This window comes from Biomphalaria glabrata, chromosome 6 (genome assembly GCF_947242115.1).
Source record: "Biomphalaria glabrata chromosome 6, xgBioGlab47.1, whole genome shotgun sequence".
Classification (NCBI taxonomy): domain Eukaryota; kingdom Metazoa; phylum Mollusca; class Gastropoda; family Planorbidae; genus Biomphalaria; species Biomphalaria glabrata.
The window spans coordinates 5,838,442-5,862,493 of record NC_074716.1 but is presented as its reverse complement, the minus strand read 5'-3'; the positions used below and the strand labels follow the sequence as shown (position 1 = coordinate 5,862,493).

The 24,052-nt window shown below is 36.4% G+C and overlaps 1 protein-coding gene across 6 annotated transcripts; it reads right to left on the bottom strand.

Moving 5' to 3' along the window:
- Positions 1 to 90: 90 nt before the first annotated feature.
- On the bottom strand, positions 91 to 22,626 carry LOC106072311 (allograft inflammatory factor 1-like). 6 transcript variants are annotated; one of them, XM_056032980.1, is made up of 7 exons: positions 22,486 to 22,626; positions 14,068 to 14,225; positions 4,138 to 4,199; positions 3,963 to 4,029; positions 2,507 to 2,548; positions 2,015 to 2,177; positions 91 to 1,077 (listed from the first exon to the last, which is right to left on the bottom strand). In XM_056032980.1, exons 2-7 carry the CDS (start codon positions 14,096 to 14,098, stop codon positions 993 to 995), a joined length of 450 nt encoding a protein of 149 aa, XP_055888955.1. In that variant the 5' UTR covers positions 14,099 to 14,225; positions 22,486 to 22,626; the 3' UTR covers positions 91 to 992. The 6 variants fall into 6 exon arrangements, with proteins under 6 accessions (XP_055888955.1, XP_055888954.1, XP_055888959.1 ...); XM_056032979.1 differs by lacking the exon at positions 22,486 to 22,626 and adding an exon at positions 21,758 to 21,914; XM_056032984.1 differs by lacking the exon at positions 22,486 to 22,626 and adding an exon at positions 21,758 to 21,884 and having other exon boundaries at positions 14,068 to 14,199.
- Positions 22,627 to 24,052: the final 1,426 nt, after the last annotated feature.

The window sequence follows — 24,052 nt, the reverse complement described above, 5'->3', positions numbered from 1 at the left end:
CTTTACCTTTGAGTCTTTCTGGGTATTTTAGTAGCTCTTGTCTCTTGTATTTATACAGAAACAATCTAATACAGGACTAAAAAACAGAAAGAAATTAAACACATATTTTTATTGAAGAAAAAACAAAACATGTTTAACAAGCAGTAAATAAAGTCATAAAAAATAAAGTCATTTTGATTGTCAAAAGTATGACATGAAACTAATGAGTACTAAAGATCAAATCAATAACATTTGGTACATACTAGAAAAAAGTTATAATTATACATTTACATTTTCAACATCAATTCAAATGAAAACGCAGAAAGGTTCCATTGGTATATTCTACTATTAACTAAAAACTTTCACACTAATTTCATTATTATGTGAAACAATACAATCAGTCATTACTATTACATTACAGTTTCATTACAATTACATTTCTGTTAGAGATCATGCATATGACATTCCATTCATACTAGACATTTTCAAATATCAATGTGACTATTTTGTATCATAGTTTTTAAGATCAATAAATAGACTTACAGTAAAGTGTGCTAAATAAATATCATGTCATTTAAATTAGAACATATTCTTAATTGTTAAAAATTCTAAGCATCTATAATAAAGTTTAACTGAATACAACAGAACATTTTTATGATAAAATTGTTGTCCTAAATAGAAAAAAAATAGCAGCCCAATTAGTTCTATTGAAAATAACAAGTTTCTCATTGTTTTAACTAAAATCTGTTATTTTCTATATCATCAGTAATATGTTATTTTCTATATCATAAGTAATCTATTACTTTCTATATCATAAGTAAAGTTACAAACAATATTTGATCAATTTTGCTGCTAAATGAAATAGTCAAAAGTAAGTGAAAAGTCGTGTCAACTTTTCCAATGTTTGAGTTTGTTTTTTTGAGCAAATACTTGTAAACAGATATCATCATACAATAGTTTGAACAAACCAAGTCTGACTGTAATACTGGTAACAAAAGTTTCGTGCTGGGAATTCAGGGCAGACTGGCCAGATCTCGTTTTGGTGGAGGCCCTTTTGGTTTTTCTTTTGGTTTGCCGAGTCCTTCAAACAGAAGAATACTGGGGAACAGAGAGCAATCTTTCATTACAGAGTTACCAAATGGACATAAATTATTTTTTAATGATACTTGCTACTAATATTTGTTGCTAACAGTGAGCGTGTGATAATTAACGTCAAACTCGACTGTCCTCAGCGGCTACCTCGTGTGAACTGACCAGACTAGATGTCAGGCATTGTATGTGTAAGGCCATTATTAAAATCTGGGTTTTTAGTTTTAGACCAGAACAAAACAATGAAAGATCCTTAAAGAGACATTTTTTGTAAAAAAAAACAAAAAAAAAAAACAGTACGGCTGATCGAAAGAGTGTGAAGAATGACAAACACATATACACAAGTTTTTATTTGGGGGGAGACTATAGCAGAAAAAAAAACAGCTCATAGATCAGACATGGAGATGATATGCTCAGGATACGTCTGAATGGAAAGATGTGATGAAGCAGGCCTTCATAGACTGAAGCGCCCCTGGGATAGATGGATAAAAGGACAAAGAGGCAAGGTCAAGGTCTATTAGGTCATTATTGTGTCTATGAGACGTCAGCACACAGTGAATAATAAAACTGTAGATGCTGGTCTTCATTAGACTCGACGATAGTTTTGTGATGATGCAGCTTAAGACACACCTATGACCTATGACATATCTTTGACTCACACATCCATATGTATTTTAAGATTCCAATACTGCCAGCTAGCTTACAACATTATTTAATGCAATTTTTTCTTTTCTTGAAATGTCAATAGTATTGATTGCTAATATGTCTTTCATAATAATTAGATTTCACCAATTTATGGTTGCAGAGTAGTAAATGTTGTCAAATATCTGAACTTCTGAAGCACATGAAGAAAGTTATTTATAGAATTATTTTAATTGAAAGGGAGCAAACCACTGACATGCCTTGAAAAGGTCGATTAATTAATATGGTAATAATAAATGCTAACATTTTGAGTATTGAAGATTTTGGTCCCAGCATCATCCTAACAAAGTCTCTGTAGTTGATTGCATCTTTGTGTGTTGAGTCGACCTCTTTGATCATACTTATCACCTCCAGGTGGGTCTTAGCTTGACCTAATTTCTGGAGCAGATATTTCACATCCATAACATCTATAAATAAAATAGAAAGGAAACTGACACTTTTGTGATATCCTATATGGAATTTTAAAAATTAGTAATTATAAATATAATTAATTTTAAAAGTTAAAAAATATCAAATAACACATTTGTAACAAATCTATTATAATTTTTAGGCGTTGAATTGCAAATCTGCTGTAGATTAATACAGATATTTCTATATACACATTAAAAATCTAGTTAAATAGTTTTACTAATTTATAGCAAATTTGCAATTTAATTTGTAAAGTTATTACAGATTTGTCATAAATTTTGCAATTAGGTAACACAACTATTGGAATACAGTCTTTCAAAAGTCTTACCTAAGTCACCAGATAAATCTTGGTCACATTCAATAAATTTGGCTGAAATAAAGACAAAAATTACAAATAAGATATAATTTTTTAAAACAGAGCTAATTTCAGATAATGTTATAGCTTACTTAAGAGGCATATTTATACTTTGTGAATCAATGAGCCTACTTTGTAGTCTGACTAAACCTAACTTTATACTTTGCGAATCAATGAACCTACTTTGTAGTCTGACTAAACCTACCTTTATACTTGGCGAATCAATGAGCCTACTTTGTAGAGTGACTAAATGTAACTTTATACTTAGCGAATCAATGAACCTACTTTGTAGTCTGACTAAACCTACCTTTATACTTGGTGAATCATTGAACCTACTTTGTAGTCTGACTAAACCTACCTTTATACTAGGCGAATCAATGAACCTACTTTGTAGAGTGACTAAATGTAACTTTATACTTAGCGAATCAAAGAACCTACTTTGTAGTCTGACTAAACCTAACTTTATACTTTGCGAATCATTGAGCCTACTTTGTAGTCTGACTAAACTTACCTTTATACTTGGTGAATCATTGAACCTACTTTGTAGTCTGACTAAACCTACCTTTATACTTGGCGAATCAATGAGCCTACTTTGTAGAGTGACTAAATGTAACTTTATACTTAGCGAATCAATGAACCTACTTTGTAGTCTGACTAAACCTACCTTTATACTTGGTGAATCATTGAACCTACTTTGTAGTCTGACTAAACCTACCTTTATACTAGGCGAATCAATGAAACTACTTTGTAGAGTGACTAAATGTAACTTTATACTTAGCGAATCAAAGAACCTACTTTGTAGTCTGACTAAACCTAACTTTATACTTGGCGAATCAATGAACCTACTTTGTAGTCTGACTAAACCTACCTTTATACTTTGTGAATCAATGAGCCTTCTTTGTAGTCTGACTAAACCTACCATTATACTTTGCGAATCAATGAACCTACTTTGTAGAGTGACTAAACCTAACTTTATACTTTGCGAATCAATGAGCCTACTTTGTAGTCTGACTAAACCTACCATTATACTTGGCGAATCAATGAACCTACTTTGTAGAGTGACTAAACCTAACTTTATACTTTGCGAATCAATGAGCCTACTTTGTAGTCTGACTAAACCTACCATTATACTTGGCGAATCAATGAACCTACTTTGTAGAGTGACTAAACCTAACTTTATACTTTGCGAATCAATGAGCCTACTTTGTAGTCTGACTAAACCTACCATTATACTTGGCGAATCAATGAACCTACTTTGTAGAGTGACTAAACCTAACTTTATACTTTGCGAATCAATGAGCCTACTTTGTAGTCTGACTAAACCTACCATTATACTTGGCGAATCAATGAACCTACTTTGTAGAGTGACTAAACCTAACTTTATACTTAGCGAATCAATGAACCTACTTTGTAGTCTGACTAAACCTACCTTTATACTCTTGTAATTTGAATGAAAGCTCCTCGTCATCATTGAAAAACTCATCATTTAAAAATTCCTGAAATATTCAAAAATTGTATAAGTTAAGAAAAATAAAATATTTTAACGGTTATGTCCCTTACCACAAGTCACTATCAAAGGACATGATAAAACTGTGTCTAGTTACCTTGTTGATCTCATCCAATTGAGCCTCCCATTTTGCCATGTACTCACCAAAAGCTTTTCCTCCTGCAAAAAAACAAAAAGAGAATGGGTAAAACAGTGAGTATATAGTCTAGTGTAGCCGTATTAAGCAAGGACAGGGGATGGGGAGAAGAGAGTTAAATGAGAGTTAAAAGAGAGTTAAAAGAGAGTTAAATTAGAGTTAAAAGAGAGTTAAATGAGAGTTAAATGAGATTAAATGAGAGTTAAATGAGAGTTAAAAGAGAGTTAAATGAGAGTTAATTGTTTCGACACAAAGATGACAATTATAACTTTTTGGTATATATCTTTATTTTGTACTGGTAAAATGTCATATTAAATACCAGTATTGTAATAAATTTACATCTTAAGATTTTTATTTTTTTTTTATTTGCACAGAATCTGGTTCAGCGTGACTATTCCAACGAGTCTTACAAATAACTGTTCCGCTCGACGCCGGTATGAAGTGTTGAGATGCTACTTATTGTTTGGGTAGGACATCTATCCCATAGTTGGGATGATCGTATTCCAAAGCCGAACTTAGAGGACAGAAGTTCCTATCCCAGGTATCACAAAAATAGAGGCACATTTCTTATCCCATACGCTAGAACAAATTCGAACAAAAAAAATAAGTGCTCCTTCTTCCCTGGTGCCATTAGAGTAATCATCTTTTTCGAAGTAACGTCTGCATTAAATAAGATAAGAAGAGAATGGTCCTGGCCAGAGTTTAATTCATTGATTGACATGGATGACTAGATTAACACATGAAATGCGTAGGACGTAATTATCTTCTTTTTTCAAAGTAACGTCTGTATTATATAAGATAAAAAGATCAGTTCGTCCTCAATGGAATGGAAGAAAAAAGCTGACAGCAAATAAACTTCTAAAAAGAAGCCCTAGAAAAGTCTCGGGAAAGACATTTGTGGAAAGCTCATGTCGAAGACAGGCGCGATGGTGGAAAAAAAAAGGAATTTAAATTAACTCTTTCCCTCCTAATCAACGATGCCAACGTTGATGTGGCTGCCATTCAAATAAATTGATTTTTTGGATTTATACACTTTAATTTGTGTTGTGTAAAAAGAGCATGCATTCTCCTAGAATACCAAATACCAATACCAATACCAAATAAAACATTTTTCTGATAGCAAACAAAAACAGGATAGTGAAATACGAATGAGCATAACGAATATTGCTATCGGAATGAGAAAAATAGTTACGGAGAGAAAGAGTTAACCACATTGCATAACGGATCAGGTTGGTTAAAATATGCAGCTCGCAACTTGTTCGGCGTAGTCACGTGATATATTGAACACGTCGCTAATCTTCTTACTTGGTGACAGTGCCTATTACTGTCGTAGGAAAATAGTAATGCTTGTGAGATTGAGACTATGAGTGATGCAATAGGAATCGGTTTTCGTGAAAATCAGGAATAGTCTTTGTCCCAGAGTCTTTTCAGGTGTATAGTGCTGGTAACGATCAAATTCGTTTTTATCGCTATATTAATTTTAATTATTTGATTCTCTTTTTTGTTGGCTTTTATAAAGTGCAACTTTCATGGTTATAGCATGCTAGGTGCGCAATGGTTCCAATCACTTTTGTGGACCAGGGGTGGGGGAAGGGGGTATCTGGGAGAAGTTTTCCGTCCTGCATTTAATCGCTCAGGTAACGCAATTCTGCTCGAGTCAGGATTCTCTCACCCTAACACTTTACATTTAGGAGTCAAGATTTGATTAGCAGACGACATGTTTTTAGCCTCGACATCTTGAATTAAAAATACATATATTCATACAAGACAGAAATGTATGATTCACTTCCCTTTTGTCAACTATAAATAGCAACATTGTGCATTGGTTGCTACTAGATAGCATTGCCATTACATTCATCGTTTTTTTACCTGGGAAATTTAAAGTTTGTTTTTTTTTTAAACCTGACCTTCCTACACAGATGAACTGTCTATTTTAAACCCAGGAGTTATTTTTAGTACACGCGTTTCCAGCCGAAATATAATTATCAGATGAAACACAAGGTTATGCTGCATGGGCAGTAGTCTTGCACAGTGGTTCTCAAACTGTGGTTCGCGGAGCCCTGTGGGGTCCGCGAGACGAACGAAGGTGGTCCGAAAAGAGATGAATTTTGTATACTATTAAAATAACTTCTTTGCTAAAAGCCAGTTTAACCAATCGGAAAATTTCAATAGTAATCAACTAGCAACTCACTATTACGTAATATTCTGTGACCAAATATTTGAATACATTCTTCACTTGGATATTTCGGACTGGATATTGAACCCTTTTACATACTCAGATGCCAATCACAGATGAATCCATACTGATGCACGAGCAGCTTATTAAATATCTACAAACAATGAACTTAAAACCAATGTTTAAAAGGAGACCACAAACTCTGGTTACAAAAACATTCAAAATTTATATCATGCATTATGGGTAATTATTAAGAAATGTTGACTGCTTTCCCTTCTTCTATTGGTATCACGTGCCGTACGAACGTCATCACAAATACAAGAAACCGACTCAAAAATTGGTGGTCAATGAGCCGGGCGTAAATACACTAATGAAATCAACCTCATCTATTCCTTTTTTTAATATAAAACAAATGTTATCTTAATAAATGCTCCGTTAATAAAATAGTTGTTTGTTTTTTGTTTACATGTGTTACGTATATGCATTCATGTTGCTTTTTTCACTTATGGGTCCGTGGGAAAGTTTTGACTACATAAAAGGGTTGTCCGGGTCAAATAAGTTAGAGAACCTCTGGTCTAGTAAAAGTGTAAATACTGAACATTGAAATAAACGGGAAATGGGATCTGCATTTTATTCATCTGAATATACTAATTTTTTTTAAGTTTTTGCTGGTTGACAGAAGGAAACAAAGTTGTAGAGGAATCAGCAATGTTGCCTATTCTTCTCATCGACGAGGTTACAGAAGATGTTTTAGGAAACTATGAAAGTATTTTTTTTTAAAGACTTGTGAATTATTTTCGTAATGGTGGTATTTATGCTTGTACAAGTCATTAGTCATCACCAATTTTTATCTTCCTATAAATAAGGAAATACATTTACTCTGAATCTAAGGAATTTCAATATTGAAGACAGCAAAAAACATATGTGTCCCCTTACTGGATATAAATGCCATTATTTGGTGGAAGGAATACTTCAGGTGGTACGTAACCGAGTGAAATTGAGAAAAGAGACTAAGGAAGCTTCATGCAAGGAAGAGATGCGTTTAAAATTCAACTTGATATGCTTAAAGCCAGTCTGAATCAAACAAATACAAATGCTAAAACATAATATTTGCTAAGAGATACGAGATATGTTTGCTATTTCAATTTTTGCCGGTTAATTTATTTTTATTTTTACAGGAATTTAATTGTACGTTATTTTATCACGGACGAACTAATTATATTATTTCTAGGAATAACTTTAGTTATGAACATTATAATAAGATTAGTCTTCTTATTAAGAGTCGTGACAACTGCCCTAGCTGTGTGTGTAGATAGATATATGTGTGTCTGAGAGATGTGTGTGTCAATTTGTGTGTGAGTAGTTAAACTTCGGATAATTTAGACCTATGGTAGCGTTATTCATTCTAAACATTTCTTTGTCATTAGTAAACTTAGACACTCTTGGAGTTATGTTGTAGCATGATTATAAGGTTATTATTAGTTCGTATGTTGATATATGGATCAAACAAATTGTAGATGTTAGAACTGAAGTTAATTTAACTCTGAATGTTACACTTTAGGTGCTATAATAAATGAAAAACTGTCATGGAATCCCCATATTGATGAAGCTATCAAAAAATCAAACAAAGAATTTGGGTTTATTAAAAAAAATTTCTATAAATCAAATAAGAACATAAAACTAAAATGTTATTTAACCTTGGTTAGGCCAATAATAGAATATGCATCATCTATTTGGGACCCCTCAACTCAAGAAAACATTACGAAACTGGAACAGACACAAAATAGAGCAGTGAGATTCATAACAAACGAATATTTACATTTGACAAGAGTAACACCGTTAGTAAAATCACTAAATTTAGAAAGCCTTCAGGACAGAAGACTTAAAAGTAGCAACTAAACATAAAACACTGAACCATAATCTTCAAATACAAAAATAAAATTTAAGAATATACTCAGAAAGACACAAAGATAAAAGCACATCTTCGTCCCATATGCTAGGACAAATTTGTACAAATACTCCTTCTTCCCTAGTGCTATTAGAGCATGGAAAGGGTTGCCTGAGCTAGCCAGGAAAACCAGTGACTTGGCAGAATTTAAGTCATTGGTTAATATGCATGACTGAATGCATGACGCGTAGGACGTAATCATCATCATCTTTTTTTTTTTAACGTCTGTGAGCTGCTTACTTGGATTATACTTGACACATAACATACTTCTTCCAATAACTCAAAGTGACACCAGAGATGAATTAACAACAAAATATAACTTTAATAAAAGTAATCAGGATAACTGTAGTGGTAGACAACGCATTAAATGTTAACTAGTAAATATTTACATAATTATGAAAACTGACTTCTATATTACTTATATCGTACGACTAGGCTCCATAACTCAGGTCTCTGACAACAATAACAAAACTTTAAGCGCCGTCACTCTGTCCCAACCAATGGACCAATGAAAAACAGTAACTAATAATAAATAAACATAGAATTCCTTAAATCTTCCAACCAAGGTTCTATCTACTGCTGTTTACAATTCAATATACAAACATAATCACCACAGATAAGATAAGATAAGATAAGATAGTTTTACATGTGATAGCGTTTAGATACTATAACTTTAGGTGCTACAACTTTGGAAGAATAAACAATAATGCTACAATTTTACAGGAAAAAAAAATAGGATGTAATTGTTTACAGTAAAAAGGCTAAAAGTCTTTTATTTTTTGGCAAGACAACGTAATCCTCCTATTTACTTCCTTTTGATTACAGCAAACATGTTGATCAACACAATGTGTACACTATCATTTAATATCCTTCCTCATATTCAGCACTTTAATTCAAAAAAATATTTTTTTCTGGTTTCTTAATGAAAAATAATGTTCATTTTATCTCAAACTTTTTGTTCAGTTTTCTACTATTGATTGTTATCGGAGCCGCGTTTAATACTGTACTTCTCATCTATGTCCAGACTCGAAGGGAAAAGCCTTTATTATTGATTGTTTCATTTTTGATCAGGAAGTATAATAAATTCAAGCTACTACCAAGACAGAACATCAGATGCAGGGCCGGTCCTAGCAATTGCGGGGCCCTATGCGAAAATGATTGCGCGGGGCCTAGTCTGGGTGGGAATAAGGATAATAAGTGAAAATTACGATTTTGTATAAGAAAAATAATTCGACTTTACTATTTTAAAAATTGCGATCTCTGCTCTACGAGCCTTGTAACCAATGGCATATTTATATGCTAGTGACTATAAAAGTAAATAAAGTATTGGAACTTCTGATTAAGGTATAAATTCGCCCGATTTTTACGTGAAAGCTGACAATGCCTTTTTTCCTTTTATCACACAATTAATGACGCCCACAAATGACAATTTTGTCTATTTTTCTGGAGATTTTAAAGAATTTTCAGGAGATTTTAATAAATTCAGGAGATTTCCAGGAGTTTTTCGTATATATTTTGCAATTTAATAATTACACCCTGAATTAGCGCGGGGCATATGAAAGCGCGGGGCCCACTGCGACCGCATAAGCTGCAGTGGTTAAGACCGGCCCTGATCAGATGACTGAAGAATATTTTAAAGGACAACATCATACCTGTAAATACGTTCGTCCTTACACTTGTTCTATTACTTAGACTATATTCATTGCACTCATGTTATTCCAGTTTGACAGAACTATCCCTACACCACCCAGCCTCCACCCCACGTTTCAAGACTAATTTCCTCTATTGTTTAAGACTTGAATAATTTTTGTTTATTCCACTTCCGGTCAGGGTGTTTCAAGGTCATTCGCCGTTACCAAAAAATCTAGTTCATAAATTGTTGCTTATGTCAGAGTGCTTGAGTTCCGAATGTAAATGTTGTCCGTATTTGCATCTATATTGTTATGTGTTATTTGTTATTTGTTATTTGTTATAGCAGTATGGATGAGGTGGACAATGCCAGTCAATCTGAATTTCCTTTTGTTTGGACCAATAAAATATATTATCATTTTCCTATTTTATCTTATAACCACAATCAAGTAATTGACGTTTGTGTATTGATGTCATTCTGTGATACCACAATCCTGAGTCTAAGGATCGGGTATTGGTATCCTGCATTTGAGCCCACAATCATGTGATAAAAGATTGTGTAGCAGTGCCATGCACCGACAAAACTGTCATGTGACAAAAGATTGTGTACGTCTAATGACAAGTGTCATGTACTGAGCAGTTAACAGACATTATTCAAACATATTATTACAACTGTTAACATGTCAGTCGCATGTCATCAATCTAACACAGGGCTTCCCAAACTGTGTTCCTCGAGGCCTGAATATATGTTCCACGAAACGTTTGTCAAATGTTTTCCATGTTTCGGATGTTCCTTCAGAGTTGAAGATAGTTTACTTCCTAGTCCAAACCTTCCGCAGGACGACGGGGAAAGGGAGCGGGCAGGGACCATCGATAATTCCGAACGACAGTCCAGTGCGCAAACCGCATGACCAGGCAATTACTAAAATAACGGAATTATCTCTTTAAAAATAAGCGAATTGTTCCGCTAAATACTCAGAATGGGACAAAGTGTTCCGTAAAAAAAAAAGTTTTGGAAACACTGATCTAGCAGAACCATCATTGTCCATTGAGAACAACGCACATTCGATATCTATGTCCAGTACACATTACTAAGTTGACAAGATTCCTCTTCAATGTACAATGAGGTTTGGGGAAATCATTTCCGCTAAGAGAGGTTAAAACAAAAGACACTGTCCGGGCAACAGTGCGATTTTAAAGTATGACAAAGTGTCATTTAGAACAGGAAACAAGCAATTTAGTCAAGTGTACCAATCAGGTTCTTATTGTATGTTATTTTGTAGTGTTTCTTAAAAGATTTTTATTTCAATTTTCAAATTGAAATCACAAGATTGAGATGATAATAACGTCCCTTGCGTAGGCTATACATAAAGTAGTTCACTATTTCCAAGTAAATGTATTAATAATATATAATATTCATTTAAGCTTAACCAAAATGAGGCCGACTGTATGATATACTAAAAACGAAACGCATGTCTGTCGACGTTAGTGACATTGCTATGCATATTTTGCAAAGCGAGAACGTGTTTTAAAATATTTTCTATAAATGTAATCGAATGTAATACGAATGGGTTGGACACACTACACATCACAAATAATTGTTGAACGTTATGTAGAATTCCACAGACTGACTGATTAATTAATAATTAATAATTTGACTGACTGACGACTTCATTGCTTAATGCTTATATTTAACTTCTAAGCTCTCAGACATTCCATCAAATCATAACGTCCTAGTCCAAACGTCCTGCAGGGAGCCAAAGAACGGCAACTGGCTGGGCTTGAAAAAGGACAGTCGAGATGACAGTCCAGAGCGCATATGATACCAACATCCTGCCAGATATAACCCGTGGTCTACAACGTATTAAAAGCCGTATATTAGGCCAGGACATGCGTGTTACAGGATATACTACAGCATAATGAGGTGGGTGAGTCTTCTTAACTGTTTAACTCTAAAGGACAGTAGTTAACAGCATCCTTGTCTTCAACATTAACAATCTGTTTTTCAACAACATTCTATCTGCTACCAAAAACGGTGAACAACTTCTCTATCTTCAATTAAAAATATTTTCAACATTCTATCTACTACAAGTTCTCTATCTACAATCACCAACCTCTCTATCTACAAGCTAAAAACAACCTCTTCTCTTCTTCTTCTTTCTTGAATGAACAAACTCTCAATCTTGAACAAACAAACTCTTTATCTTGAAGGAACAACCTCTTTATTTTGAACGAACGACCTCTATATCTTGAATGAACAAACTCTCAATCTTGAACAAACAAAGTCTTTATCTAAAACGAACAGCCTTTTTATCTTGAATGAACAAATTCTAAATCTTGAACAAACCCTTTATCTCGAACGAACAAACTCTTTATCTTGAACAAACAAACTCTCAATCTTGAACAAACAAACTCTCAATCTTGAACAAACAAACTCTTTATCTTGAACGAACAAACTCTTTATCTTGAACGAACAAACTCTTTATCTTGAACGAACAAACTCTTTATCTTGAACGAACAAACTCTTTATCTTGAACGAACAAACTCTTTATCTAGAACGAACAAACTCTTTATCTTGAACGTACAAACTCTTTATCTTGAACGAACAAACTCTTTATCTTGAACAAACAAACTCTTTATCTTGAACGAACAAACTCTTTATCTTAAACGAACAAACTCTTTATCTTAGAGCAACAACTTCTTTATCTTGAACAGACAGCCCTCTTTATCTTTAAATTTTGGTGCGGACAGTCAAACACACAAACTTGTTCGTGTTTTTTTTTTTTAGTGTTTACTCTCATCAGTCAAGGTCATTTGGCATGTAAAGTTCAAATGAAGGTCACTGTAAGTAGGCCTTCGAGTGATCTGATATAATGAGATCAACGCGACCTTTATTAACGTCTCACTCAAGAGTCATGAGAGTGTGTCAGTGTGTATGTGTTCGCACATGCGAGTCTAGGTGCTCACTTCCAATGGCCACAAAAATTGTTTTTACTGACAAAATAAAAATAGAAGTTTTGTTTCCCCCCCCCTCCACACACACACACACCTTTTTTTTTACTTCAAGACGTTAAAAACACTAAACTATATAACTGCAGAAAATATGTTCTCGTACTAACATGCAACTAATTTTACATAATAAAAAATAGAATATAAAATAAAGTAAATGTTTTTGTTAGTTCTCAGCTTTGTAATGTGTTACGTGTAAAGTAGTCTTCTTGAAGACAGAAGTCTTGACTTTATTCTTTTACCTGCTCTCTATGCCTACACAAAACTCCTAGTAATTGACCCTGGAAGTAATTAACTACACTCATTAGCTTTGTTTTAAGTTTAGCTAAAATTGTAATTGTTTTTAGGTGTGGATTCTTAATCTTAGTCCTAGAAACAGAGTCGAAGACTTCTAAATCTAGGACCAACTATCCTTCTATCGACTTGTTTAAAGTTGTTCTGTTTTGGGGGGAATGTAAGCCAGTAAGCAGACATATATTGTTACATTTCATTTCTATTACCAGATGACTTGTATCCCAAATTACCAGATGACTTGCATCCCAAATTACCAGATGACTTGTATCCCAAATTACCAGATGACTTGTATCCCAAATTACCAGATGACTTGTATCCCAAATTACCAGATGACTTGTATCCCAAATTATCAGATGACTTGTATCCCAAATTATCAGATGACTTGTATCCCAAATTATCAGATGACTTGTATCCCAAATTACAAGATGACCTGTATCCCAAATTACCAGATGACTTGTATCCCAAATTACCAGATGACTTGTATCCCAAATTACCATATGACTTGTATCCCAAATCACCAGATGACTTGTATCCCAAATTACCAGATGACTCCCAAGATGCACAGGTTAGAGGAGAGGTCTTTGGCCGCGCTCAGACTCCCCCATAAGACATGCGATTGTCAGCAAATCCCCCTTTGAGGAACGCTGAGTATAGTGACATGGTTGCTGAGGCAATGGAAAGGTCCTTAGGCATCTGAATGGTGGTGTTTTGTTTCCATACTGTATTGACTTAACCGCCCCTGCTTACTTTTCCATCCGGGAGGTTACGTGGATGCCAAGGTAAGTTACTAGCGTTTTAAGTTTAGCTAAAAAAAAAAGTAAATGTTTCAACTTACCCTGTTTATCTGTCGGGTTAAAAGCAGGCATGATGAAAGCTGAAGGGTCCAATCAAAGGGCTTGTTTATCAAAGCCTCTGGGGCTTGAAGTCTATTGTAGTGGTTAAATGTCTCTATTGTTCAAGTTATATCCTGTAAAGAATCAGTCACCAGTTTAACTGTGAATAAAAAAAAACCCATTAAGAAATTAAATGCGCATATTTATATATATATATATATATATATATATATATATATATATATATATATATATGTGTGTGTGTGTGTGTGTGTGTGTGTGTGTATGACACAAGCTCATGTGATTGAGACACGTTTATAAAATTGATATACACATGTGAATGACACATACATATGTGATAAATACACAAGTCACCGAGTGATGCCGACGCGTGAATAGAATACGTATTTGTTTGAAACAAGCCACAGAAGAAAGCAGTAGACCACTCAAATCTTACTGTGGACCGAGTCTCGTGATTCAGAACAATAAGCTAGGAGGGAGGGGGGGCGAAGAGAGTGGTAGTTTAGATAAAAACTTTATAATGAAGGGCATTTAGTATATTCACTATCCGCACCACTGTCTCTTGTATACCCTTCTCGGTTCACTGCCTTAAAACAGACCCTGACGCTATTAGGGCCTCAAACAGGATCAAGGACTTGCTCAAAGTTTGAATCGAAACAAATTCTTGTCAAAACGAGGTTCTAAAAAAGCGAGGCCTGGTCGTGTGGTATGAGCTCTGAGCTCGAAAAGTGTCATTAATCCCGGGTTCGAACCCATCCCGTGAGAGGCTAAGACGTAATATCTTAAATTGTATTCCGTGACCTGTGAAAAAAAAAGCAATAATATATCTATCGAAGTAAATTTATATCGTAGCAAACAATCCAGGATCCACAAAATAAAAATAAGGTTATCAACAGTTGTACATATAGACATACTCACTTTTCTAATATTAAATTCACTTTTCAAAATTTAAGCTATAATTAAGAACTGTTGTCCTTATCAAAGTGGAATCCAAGTTACATGAAGTTTCTTGATCACTGGAGTTACAAACCTTAATTTACACATATATATTACTCAAAACCGAACAATTTTCACAGATTTAAAAAAAAACAATTATAACTTTTCAAACTCGTAATATTATTTTAATGAGTTGTTTGTTTAATTACAAGACCTACAAGTTTGCTTGCAAAGGCTCAGAACCATCTACCATAACATTTCTTAAAAAGCCAACAAGCAAAAAATCGAATTCTAAACCATCAAGTTATATTATCTTTTCATAATGGTGTTGCCTCCCATTTCAAAAGGAAACATAATAGTCAAGGCATGACAGAGATCTAGGCCTGTTTGGAAGTTGCTTGATCTTTGACCTTTCTGTGCTTTGGTGTGTCACTGATTCTCTAGGTGTCTCTCTCAGTAGCCCCTTCATCACATTTATATTAAAGTTTCTCGCGTCGCGGTCTTAAAGAACTGAGAACTACTGTAACTAGTGTAACATGGGCCATTGACTTCTGGGTAACACAATGTAACAGATAAAGAACAAGTGTCGATGTTTATGGATGAAAATCTCGTATAGATGATGAGTTTCATAATCATACCGATAAGAAAAAGCGACTACTAATGTTTCTTTGTAAAACTAAATAAAAAATAAAATAAATTACTTTGAAAATCAGAACGCGATATATATATATCTGTTAGTGTGAAGATTGTGAATGGCTCTAGGTTTATAACCTGGGGTTTTCCGGTTTTCCACTAGGAAGCTAGAACTTAGGGTTTCTTAACTTGAGGATGTCGAGATACTTGACATCGTGATAGAGCGTACGTTTGTAAACATATCAGACCATTGTAGTCTCCTTGGTCAAATTTGGGTATTTCCAAACACACATATTAGTCGGGGATGTTTTGTATCATGCTTGGTTCAGAAACGGGAAATGATGGAAGAGTGGTTAAGCTTCTAAAACGAGAAGTCCGGTGTTCGAATTTCGCTGAAATCTGGGATTTCGAAATTTGGGATTTTTTAGGACGGCTTTGAGTTGACACAGCTCTAATGGGTCACTGATATTAATTGGAGAAAGTGAAGGCGGTGGTCGTTACGCTGGACACTGTCCTTAACCATAGAAACAGATGCGCTATAGATAGCAATGCACTTTTAGTCTAAGAAAATAATTCTAGCTTTTTTGTTCAAGTCACACTATTAAGGTTCAGATTCTTCAAAGAAGATAATCGGTTAGAGGACGAAGTCAAAAATTCAAACAAAAAATTTGATTCATTTCTTTCAATCTGAGTAACTTGGTAGACATCGAGGATTTGATCTCAATAATAGCCTTTTTTTCCCCCGCGTTATTTCTAAATGACCAATCCTATATGGATATTTAGTTTATTATAACAGAACATGATCTATTTTTTAAAATGTTCTGTTATTTGTTTTTTCTTTTGTTTTTTTATTTATGCTATTTTGGTGTGAAGAAGAAGCAGACAGAGAAAGCGATGGGAGGACAACATAAAAAATGTCTGGACCTGCCATTGAAAGATATTCTATCCAAGGCAAAAGACAGTGAGGAATAGAGAAAGAGGGGTAAACAAATCTTGCTTGGTGCCCCAAAGGTCCAACAGACTAAAGGATAGGTAAAGGTAAAGACATTTATGCTATACAATAAATAAACATGTTTAGGTTTGCATTGTTAGGCTCTTCCGCACTGTGTTTTATGCAGCTATGTCGAATGGGGGAAACACTCAAACAACGAAATCCTACAATAAAAGTTAGTCGACACTCATAGTGAATATTGAACAAGACGTTGAATAATGACGAAGGAAACAGTCGCATGCCGTCAAGCTCAATCTCCACGTTCATAGAACAGTCGCATGCCATCAAGCTCAATCTCTACGTTCATAGAACAGTCGCATGTCGTCAAGCTCAATCTCTACGTTCATAGAACAGTCGCATGTCGTCAAGCTCAATCTCTACGTTCATAGAACAGTCGCATGTCGTCAAGCTCAATCTCTACGTTCATAGAACAGTCGCATGCCGTCAAGCTCAATCTCTACGTTCATAGAACAGTCGCATGCCGTCAAGCTCAATCTCTACGTTCATAGAACAGTCGCATGTCGTCAAGCTCAATCTCTACGTTCATAGAACAGTCGCATGTCGTCAAGCTCAATCTCTACGTTCATAGAACAGTCGCATGTCGTCAAGCTCAATCTCTACGTTCATAGAACAGTCGCATGCCGTCAAGCTCAATCTCTACGTTCATAGAACAGTCGCATGCCGTCAAGCTCAATCTCTACGTTCATAGAACAGTCGCATGTCGTCAAGCTCAATCTCTACGTTCATAGAACAGTCGCATGTCGTCAAGCTCAATCTCTACGTTCATAGAACAGTCGCATGTCGTCAAGCTCAATCTCTACGTTCATAGAACAGTCGCATGTCGTCAAGCTCAATCTCCACGTTCATAGAACAGTCGCATGTCGTCAAGCTCAATCTCTACGTTCATAGAACAGTCGCATGCCGTCAAGCTCAATCTCTACGTTCATAGAACAGTCGCATGCCATCAAGCTCAATCTCTACGTTCATAGAACAGTCGCATGCCGTCAAGCTCAATCTCTACGTTCATAGAACAGTCGCATGTCGTCAAGCTCAATCTCTACGTTCATAGAACAGTCGCATGCCGTCAAGCTCAATCTCTACGTTCATAGTACAGTCGCATGTCGTCAAGCTCAATCTCTACGTTCATAGTACAGTCGCATGTTGTCAAGCTCAATCTCTACGTTCATAGAACAGTCGCATGTCGTCAAGCTCAATCTCTACGTTCATAGAACAGTCGCATGCCGTCAAGCTCAATCTCTACGTTCATAGAACAGTCGCATGTCGTCAAGCTCAATCTCTACGTTCATAGAACAGTCGCATGTCGTCAAGCTCAATCTCTACGTTCATAGAACAGTCGCATGTCGTCAAGCTCAATCTCTACGTTCATAGAACAGTCGCATGTCGTCAAGCTCAATCTCTACGTTCATAGAACAGTCGCATGCCGTCAAGCTCAATCTCTACGTTCATAGAACAGTCGCATGTCGTCAAGCTCAATCTCTACGTTCATAGAACAGTCGCATGTCGTCAAGCTCAATCTCTACGTTCATAGAACAGTCGCATGCCGTCAAGCTCAATCTCTACGTTCATAGAACAGTCGCATGTCGTCAAGCTCAATCTCTACGTTCATAGTACAGTCGCATGCCGTCAAGCTCAATCTCTACGTTCATAGAACAGTCGCATGCCGTCAAGCTCAATCTCTACGTTCATAGAACAGTCGCATGCCGTCAAGCTCAATCTCTACGTTCATAGAACAGTCGCATGTCGTCAAGCTCAATCTCTACGTTCATAGAACAGTCGCATGCCGTCAAGCTCAATCTCTACGTTCATAGAACAGTCGCATGTCGTCAAGCTCAATCTCTACGTTCATAGAACAGTCGCATGTCGTCAAGCTCAATCTCTACGTTCATAGAACAGTCGCATGTCGTCAAGCTCAATCTCTACGTTCATAGAACAGTCGCATGTCGTCAAGCTCAATCTCTACGTTCATAGAACAGTCGCATGCCGTCAAGCTCAATCTCTACGTTCATAGAACAGTCGCATGTCGTCAAGCTCAATCTCTACGTTCATAGAACAGTCGCATGTCGTCAAGCTCAATCTCTACGTTCATAGAACAGTCGCATGCCGTCAAGCTCAATCTCTACGTTCATAGAACAGTCGCATGTCGTCAAGCTCAATCTCTACGTTCATAGAACAGTCGCATGCCGTCAAGCTCAATCTCTACGTTCATAGAACAGTCGCATGTCGTCAAGCTCAATCTCTACGTTCATAGAACAGTCGCATGTTGTCAAGCTCAATCTCTACGTTCATAGAACAGTCGCATGCCGTCAAGCTCAATCTCTACGTTCATAGAACAGTCGCATGTCGTCAAGCTCAATCTCTACGTTCATAGAACAGTCGCATGCCGTCAAGCTCAATCTCTACGTTCATAGAACAGTCGCATGTCGTCAAGCTCAATCTCTACGTTCATAGAACAGTCGCATGTCGTCAAGCTCAATCTCTACGTTCATAGAACAGTCGCATGCCGTCAAGCTCAATCTCTACGTTCATAGAACAGTCGCATGCCGTCAAGCTCAATCTCTACGTTCATAGAACAGTCGCATGCCGTCAAGCTCAATCTCTACGTTCATAGAACAGTCGCATGTCGTCAAGCTCAATCTCTACGTTCATAGAACAGTCGCATGTCGTCAAGCTCAATCTCTACGTTCATAGAACAGTCGCATGTCGTCAAGCTCAATCTCTACGTTCATAGAACAGTCGCATGTCGTCAAGCTCAATCTCTACGTTCATAGAACAGTCGCATGCCGTCAAGCTCAATCTCTACGTTCATAGAACAGTCGCATGTCGTCAAGCTCAATCTCTACGTTCATAGTACAGTCGCATGCCGTCAAGCTCAATCTCTACGTTCATAGAACAGTCGCATGTCGTCAAGCTCAATCTCTACGTTCATAGAACAGTCGCATGCCGTCAAGCTCAATCTCTACGTTCATAGAACAGTCGCATGCCGTCAAGCTCAATCTCTACGTTCATAGAACAGCCCCAATTTTCAATGACTCAATACTTAAACTAATGGAACGACCTAGTCACCAGCATAGATATTACAAGCCTTTTTTGTATGCAATTACAATGACATGCTACATATGTATGCAAACATTGGAACAGTCATTGCCGTGATTGATGTCATTAGTTATACTAATTAACACTTAAATTAGTTACACTAATTATCACTTGAATTTCATTACCTCTTGCTTCTCGGTCATTGTGAAACATACACATTACCAGTTGATTACTACACTTGTTTATTTCCTAAGTTAAGTTATGAACAAGTTAGACTTGGGTATTTTTATTATTACTTAAATGGTAAGAAGAGAATCTAAGTATGGATAAACTGTTCAGGTAACAAAGTATGGGCCAACTGTTCAGGTAACCAAGTATAGACCAACTGTTCAGGTAACCAAGTATGGGCCAACTGTTCAAGTAACCAAGTATGGACAAACTTTTCAGGTAACCAAGTATGGACAGAGTGTTAAAGAGCTCAAGTATGTTTCGAAACGATTAATTAAATATGCCTGGTGGCCAGCACTTCACTTTTACTCACTCTAAATACCCACACAGATTTTTAGCTTTAATTTTTTAGAGAAAAAAAAAACAATATTGAACCTTAAAGATTTGAACTCTAAAGCTTGACATATTCACAGGACGGCTGCCTGGTTATGCGCTCTGGAGTGTCGTCTCGATGGTACCCTAACCGTCGCCCTCCCCCGCCGTCTTGTGGGAGGTTTTGGCTAGGAGGTATTAGTCTTTAACTCTGAAGGTACACCCGAAACGTACAATAGAAAACACAACTAACAACACTCGATTCCCATCCCACTTCTAACTATAACGATATTTCCTTTTGTTTAGCACTAGAAGTATTTTTTTTTATTTTCAATTTCTTTCGCTGTTATGAGCTCCGTAATATAAAACGCTCTTGTACAGTTATATAAAGCTTAAACCAGAACTTCAACACCACTGTTATGTTTTTAAAAGCCTCATGTTGTCAAAGTACAGTGCTGAATTTATCTGTAGGCAACAAAACCTACAGCTTAGGGCCCCACTTGCTTGGAGGTCTCCAACAAGATTTCCCAACACATTCTATTTATTACACGGGGCTCCATATACCGGTATTAAATAGATTGGTCAAGGACAGGGGCGGACTGTGTATCAAAATCGGCCCGGGCAATGCTATGAAATCCGGCCCCTAAATTACGTGCATCGAGAGGACACATTTATAAGTTCACTGCATTTTTGAGGCATATTGAATTCAAATATTTTTTGGTCCCATTGTTACACTGCTCAAGATGTAACTGTGAAGAGTATAAGAACAAGCAATACCTCAACCATAACAGTAACAATGTTTATGTTACTGGGGACATGCCATCTATAAGACTTGGAGCTTTGTGATGGATCCCTTTATAGATTCATCCGAGTATATTCACACCAACGTGAACTTTATGTCTTTACTTTATAACAAATGTGCGCCTCAGTGCTCCTTTTTATACAAGAGCATTAAACAATCTGAATACAATTTAATACAAGTCTTAGTGGCGTCCATGCGGCTCTCTCACAGGCCCTACCGGCCATTTGTCGGTATGCCCATTTAGCGTCCGCTCCTGGTCCTGAACATGCTTGACGAACTTATGCCTACAGTGGCGTAGCTAGGGTGGGGGAAGGAGGGGGTAGAATTTGAAAATCCCCCCGGCCCCCCCCCCCACCCAAATGAGTGTTTTTTTTACATTAAAAATTAATAATTACGCAAAAAGCAGAAGCCCCCAAAGAGGTCAAGGCCCCCGCCCCCCCCCCCCAAACGATGGAAAATTCCTAGCTACGCCCCTGTATGCCTATGCAGCTGCTTGCAGAACCACACGTCTGTAAGCTTCCCTTTTACTATTTTGACCAGAAGCCAAGTAGCACTTTTATCGATCTGCTCTAACTATTGTATAAACTACATTATATAGATATAGCCTACATAGACGTTAGAAATCAAATACAAAAGTAACACACAATTTCAATGACAGAAATGCAAATAGATTACTTTCACTTGCCAACTACTGTAGCATGTCACACTATATTACCGTAGATATCCTCCTGAGTATGAATCAACAAAATGTACCAATTAGCAGCACAGATTTAGCCTCTCTACAAGTATCGCCCAGTGTAACTAATCTGAAACGACTAACAGCTTAAATATCCGTTTGGTATTTCTCTTCCTGGTAACTCGAGTCAACAAATCGTAGGGTTCGTGTTTCTAAATATAGCGCGGAACACGTGTCGTAGCTTTGGTTATTCAATTAGAAGAAAAAACATGAAAATATGAAACTGAAATGAAATTCTACTACCAATATGTAACATTGATTCTAAATGTATATAGAATAGATAAATTGAAGATTTTAATAGAAGCAAATTGTTTTTACATGTTATTAAATACACTCACGTTTAAACTCTAGAAGAAGCAAAAGAAAAATGCAAAATAAATATACCAAAGCTAAATCTAGTAAACATTTGTTAAACAGCAAACCCGGTACTGCCGATAACTTTAAGAGTTCACAATGAAGGACCATTGATAACACCACTATAACTTGCCGTTTTGTACTCTAAAAGATTATAGATATACGCTCAATCCTTATAAAGCTGTATATCTAGATTTGTTTTGTTAAATTAAAACAACTCAAGAATGGCATTCAATCGAGACAGCAAGTCATTTTTTTATAGATATGCAACCTAACTATGTCATTATTTATTGTGTTGAGTACCCCATTATTATCTATATTTTATGTTCTAAAGTTAAATATAAAATACTCACTAAAAGGGAACATACCGCTACGCAAGGCATTGTAAACAGTAGGTTTATGACATTGAAATAAAGACGACTATACAGCTATAGTTACAACACACTTGTTACAAAGGAACAAGTTACCAGAGAACTAGAATAACGCTTTAGGGGATGAAATGCAATGTACACGTTGGTAGCGTCCCCTGGAGGGCGATCATCGCAGAACTATCATTAACTGCCAGACCTCGACGGCTGGGGGCGAAAGGGGAGGGGAGGGGGGGGGGGGGAAAGAGAGATCTGGGGTAAATAATTTAGGTCAGTTTCTCTACGCGTTCAGCCAATGTAGGTTATTTTTGCTCTGCCTGTCTTAGCTTCATAAAGTGGAAGGTGGTAGGGGAGTGAAGTGAGTGCTATAGACGAGCGAGTGCCTGTGAGAGATTTGAATATGAGGAGAAGAGGGTGTGTGTGTGTGGGGGGGGGGCTTGTTTATTTGTGTCTGCCCCCGTGGACATAAACGCACGAAGAAAGGAAAGACCCGGAAGTGAAAACGCTACACTGTTGTAAGCGCTAACTTCCGTCTTGTCGAGTAGTCCTCTCTGACACAGCACAATAAATACATTTTTTTTTTTGGACACAGCCTGATGTCACTTTCTTTCAGTCATAACATTTGTATTTCTAAACTTTCATTTTTTGCAAGTCTTTCTTTCTACCTCTTATCTCACTCTTTTTTTGACTCTCTCTATTTTTATGTACACACTGTATATCCCTCTCTCTCTCTCTCTTTCTCTCTCTCTCTCTCACTCGCACATTCTTACTATTTGTGTATCATTCTCCTTTATAGAGGCGGGGGAGGGAAAACGTAGGGCCTGGGGCAGTCGTTCTCCGAATGTCGGGGGTGGGGGACATGTGGGTGTATCTCCTTTTGTAGGGTGCTGTAAGGACTGAGTTCTATGCACTTTTATGCGATCGATTTGCGAAATAATGCACACAGCGTAAAAGCGAATTGTGAAGATGCTTATTATTATTTGAAGATTTTAAAGTCAAAACATAATGCAAAGTAATTACAAACTAAATTAGAAGTTCTATCTCCATGTAAATTTTTTTTATTATACATCTATTCAAGTCACTATCTTATAGAGGAACCTGGACGCCGATCTCAAAAAACGGCTTTAACGATTTTTTTCTAGAAATTTAACAGTTGATGTACATTAGTACATTAACACAATCCTGATGCAGTCTAGCTGCTATGGCCAGGCAACATCTGCAGAATGAAAGAATCCCGCGGCCCTAAACGACTACTGTTCGGCCAATTAAGGGAAGGGAAGCACTCACAAGGTAGCAAAAGAAAATGTTTGGGTAAGCATTCTTAAAGATCCTAATAATTTCTACCAAGTCTTCAATTACCTTAGGGTTTCTCTCTTTTACAAAGGACTGTAGCTGAGGGTCGCACTTATTGATAAAGTTATCAATCAAGATAAAGTTCCTCAACCCCTCGTAGGTGTTCTCCACATTCTCGAATCCGAGCCATTTAGTGAAGAAGTCTTTCTCTGAGTTGATAGTTGTTTGGGGATCAACTTGGCTGGATGGAGTGTTTTCA

What these genes read in the sequence shown, in the direction of transcription:
- LOC106072311 (XM_056032980.1), bottom strand. Translation starts at nt 14,098, where the DNA reads ATGCCTGCTTTTAACCCGACAGATAAACAGG. An exon ending in AATTGGATGAGATCAACAAG is followed by an intron (nt 4,030 to 4,137) that starts GTAACTAGACAC and finishes TGAATATTTCAG; the next exon opens with GAATTTTTAAATGATGAGTT. An exon ending in CAAATTACAAGAGTATAAAG is followed by an intron (nt 2,549 to 3,962) that starts GTAGGTTTAGTC and finishes TCTTTATTTCAG; the next exon opens with CCAAATTTATTGAATGTGAC.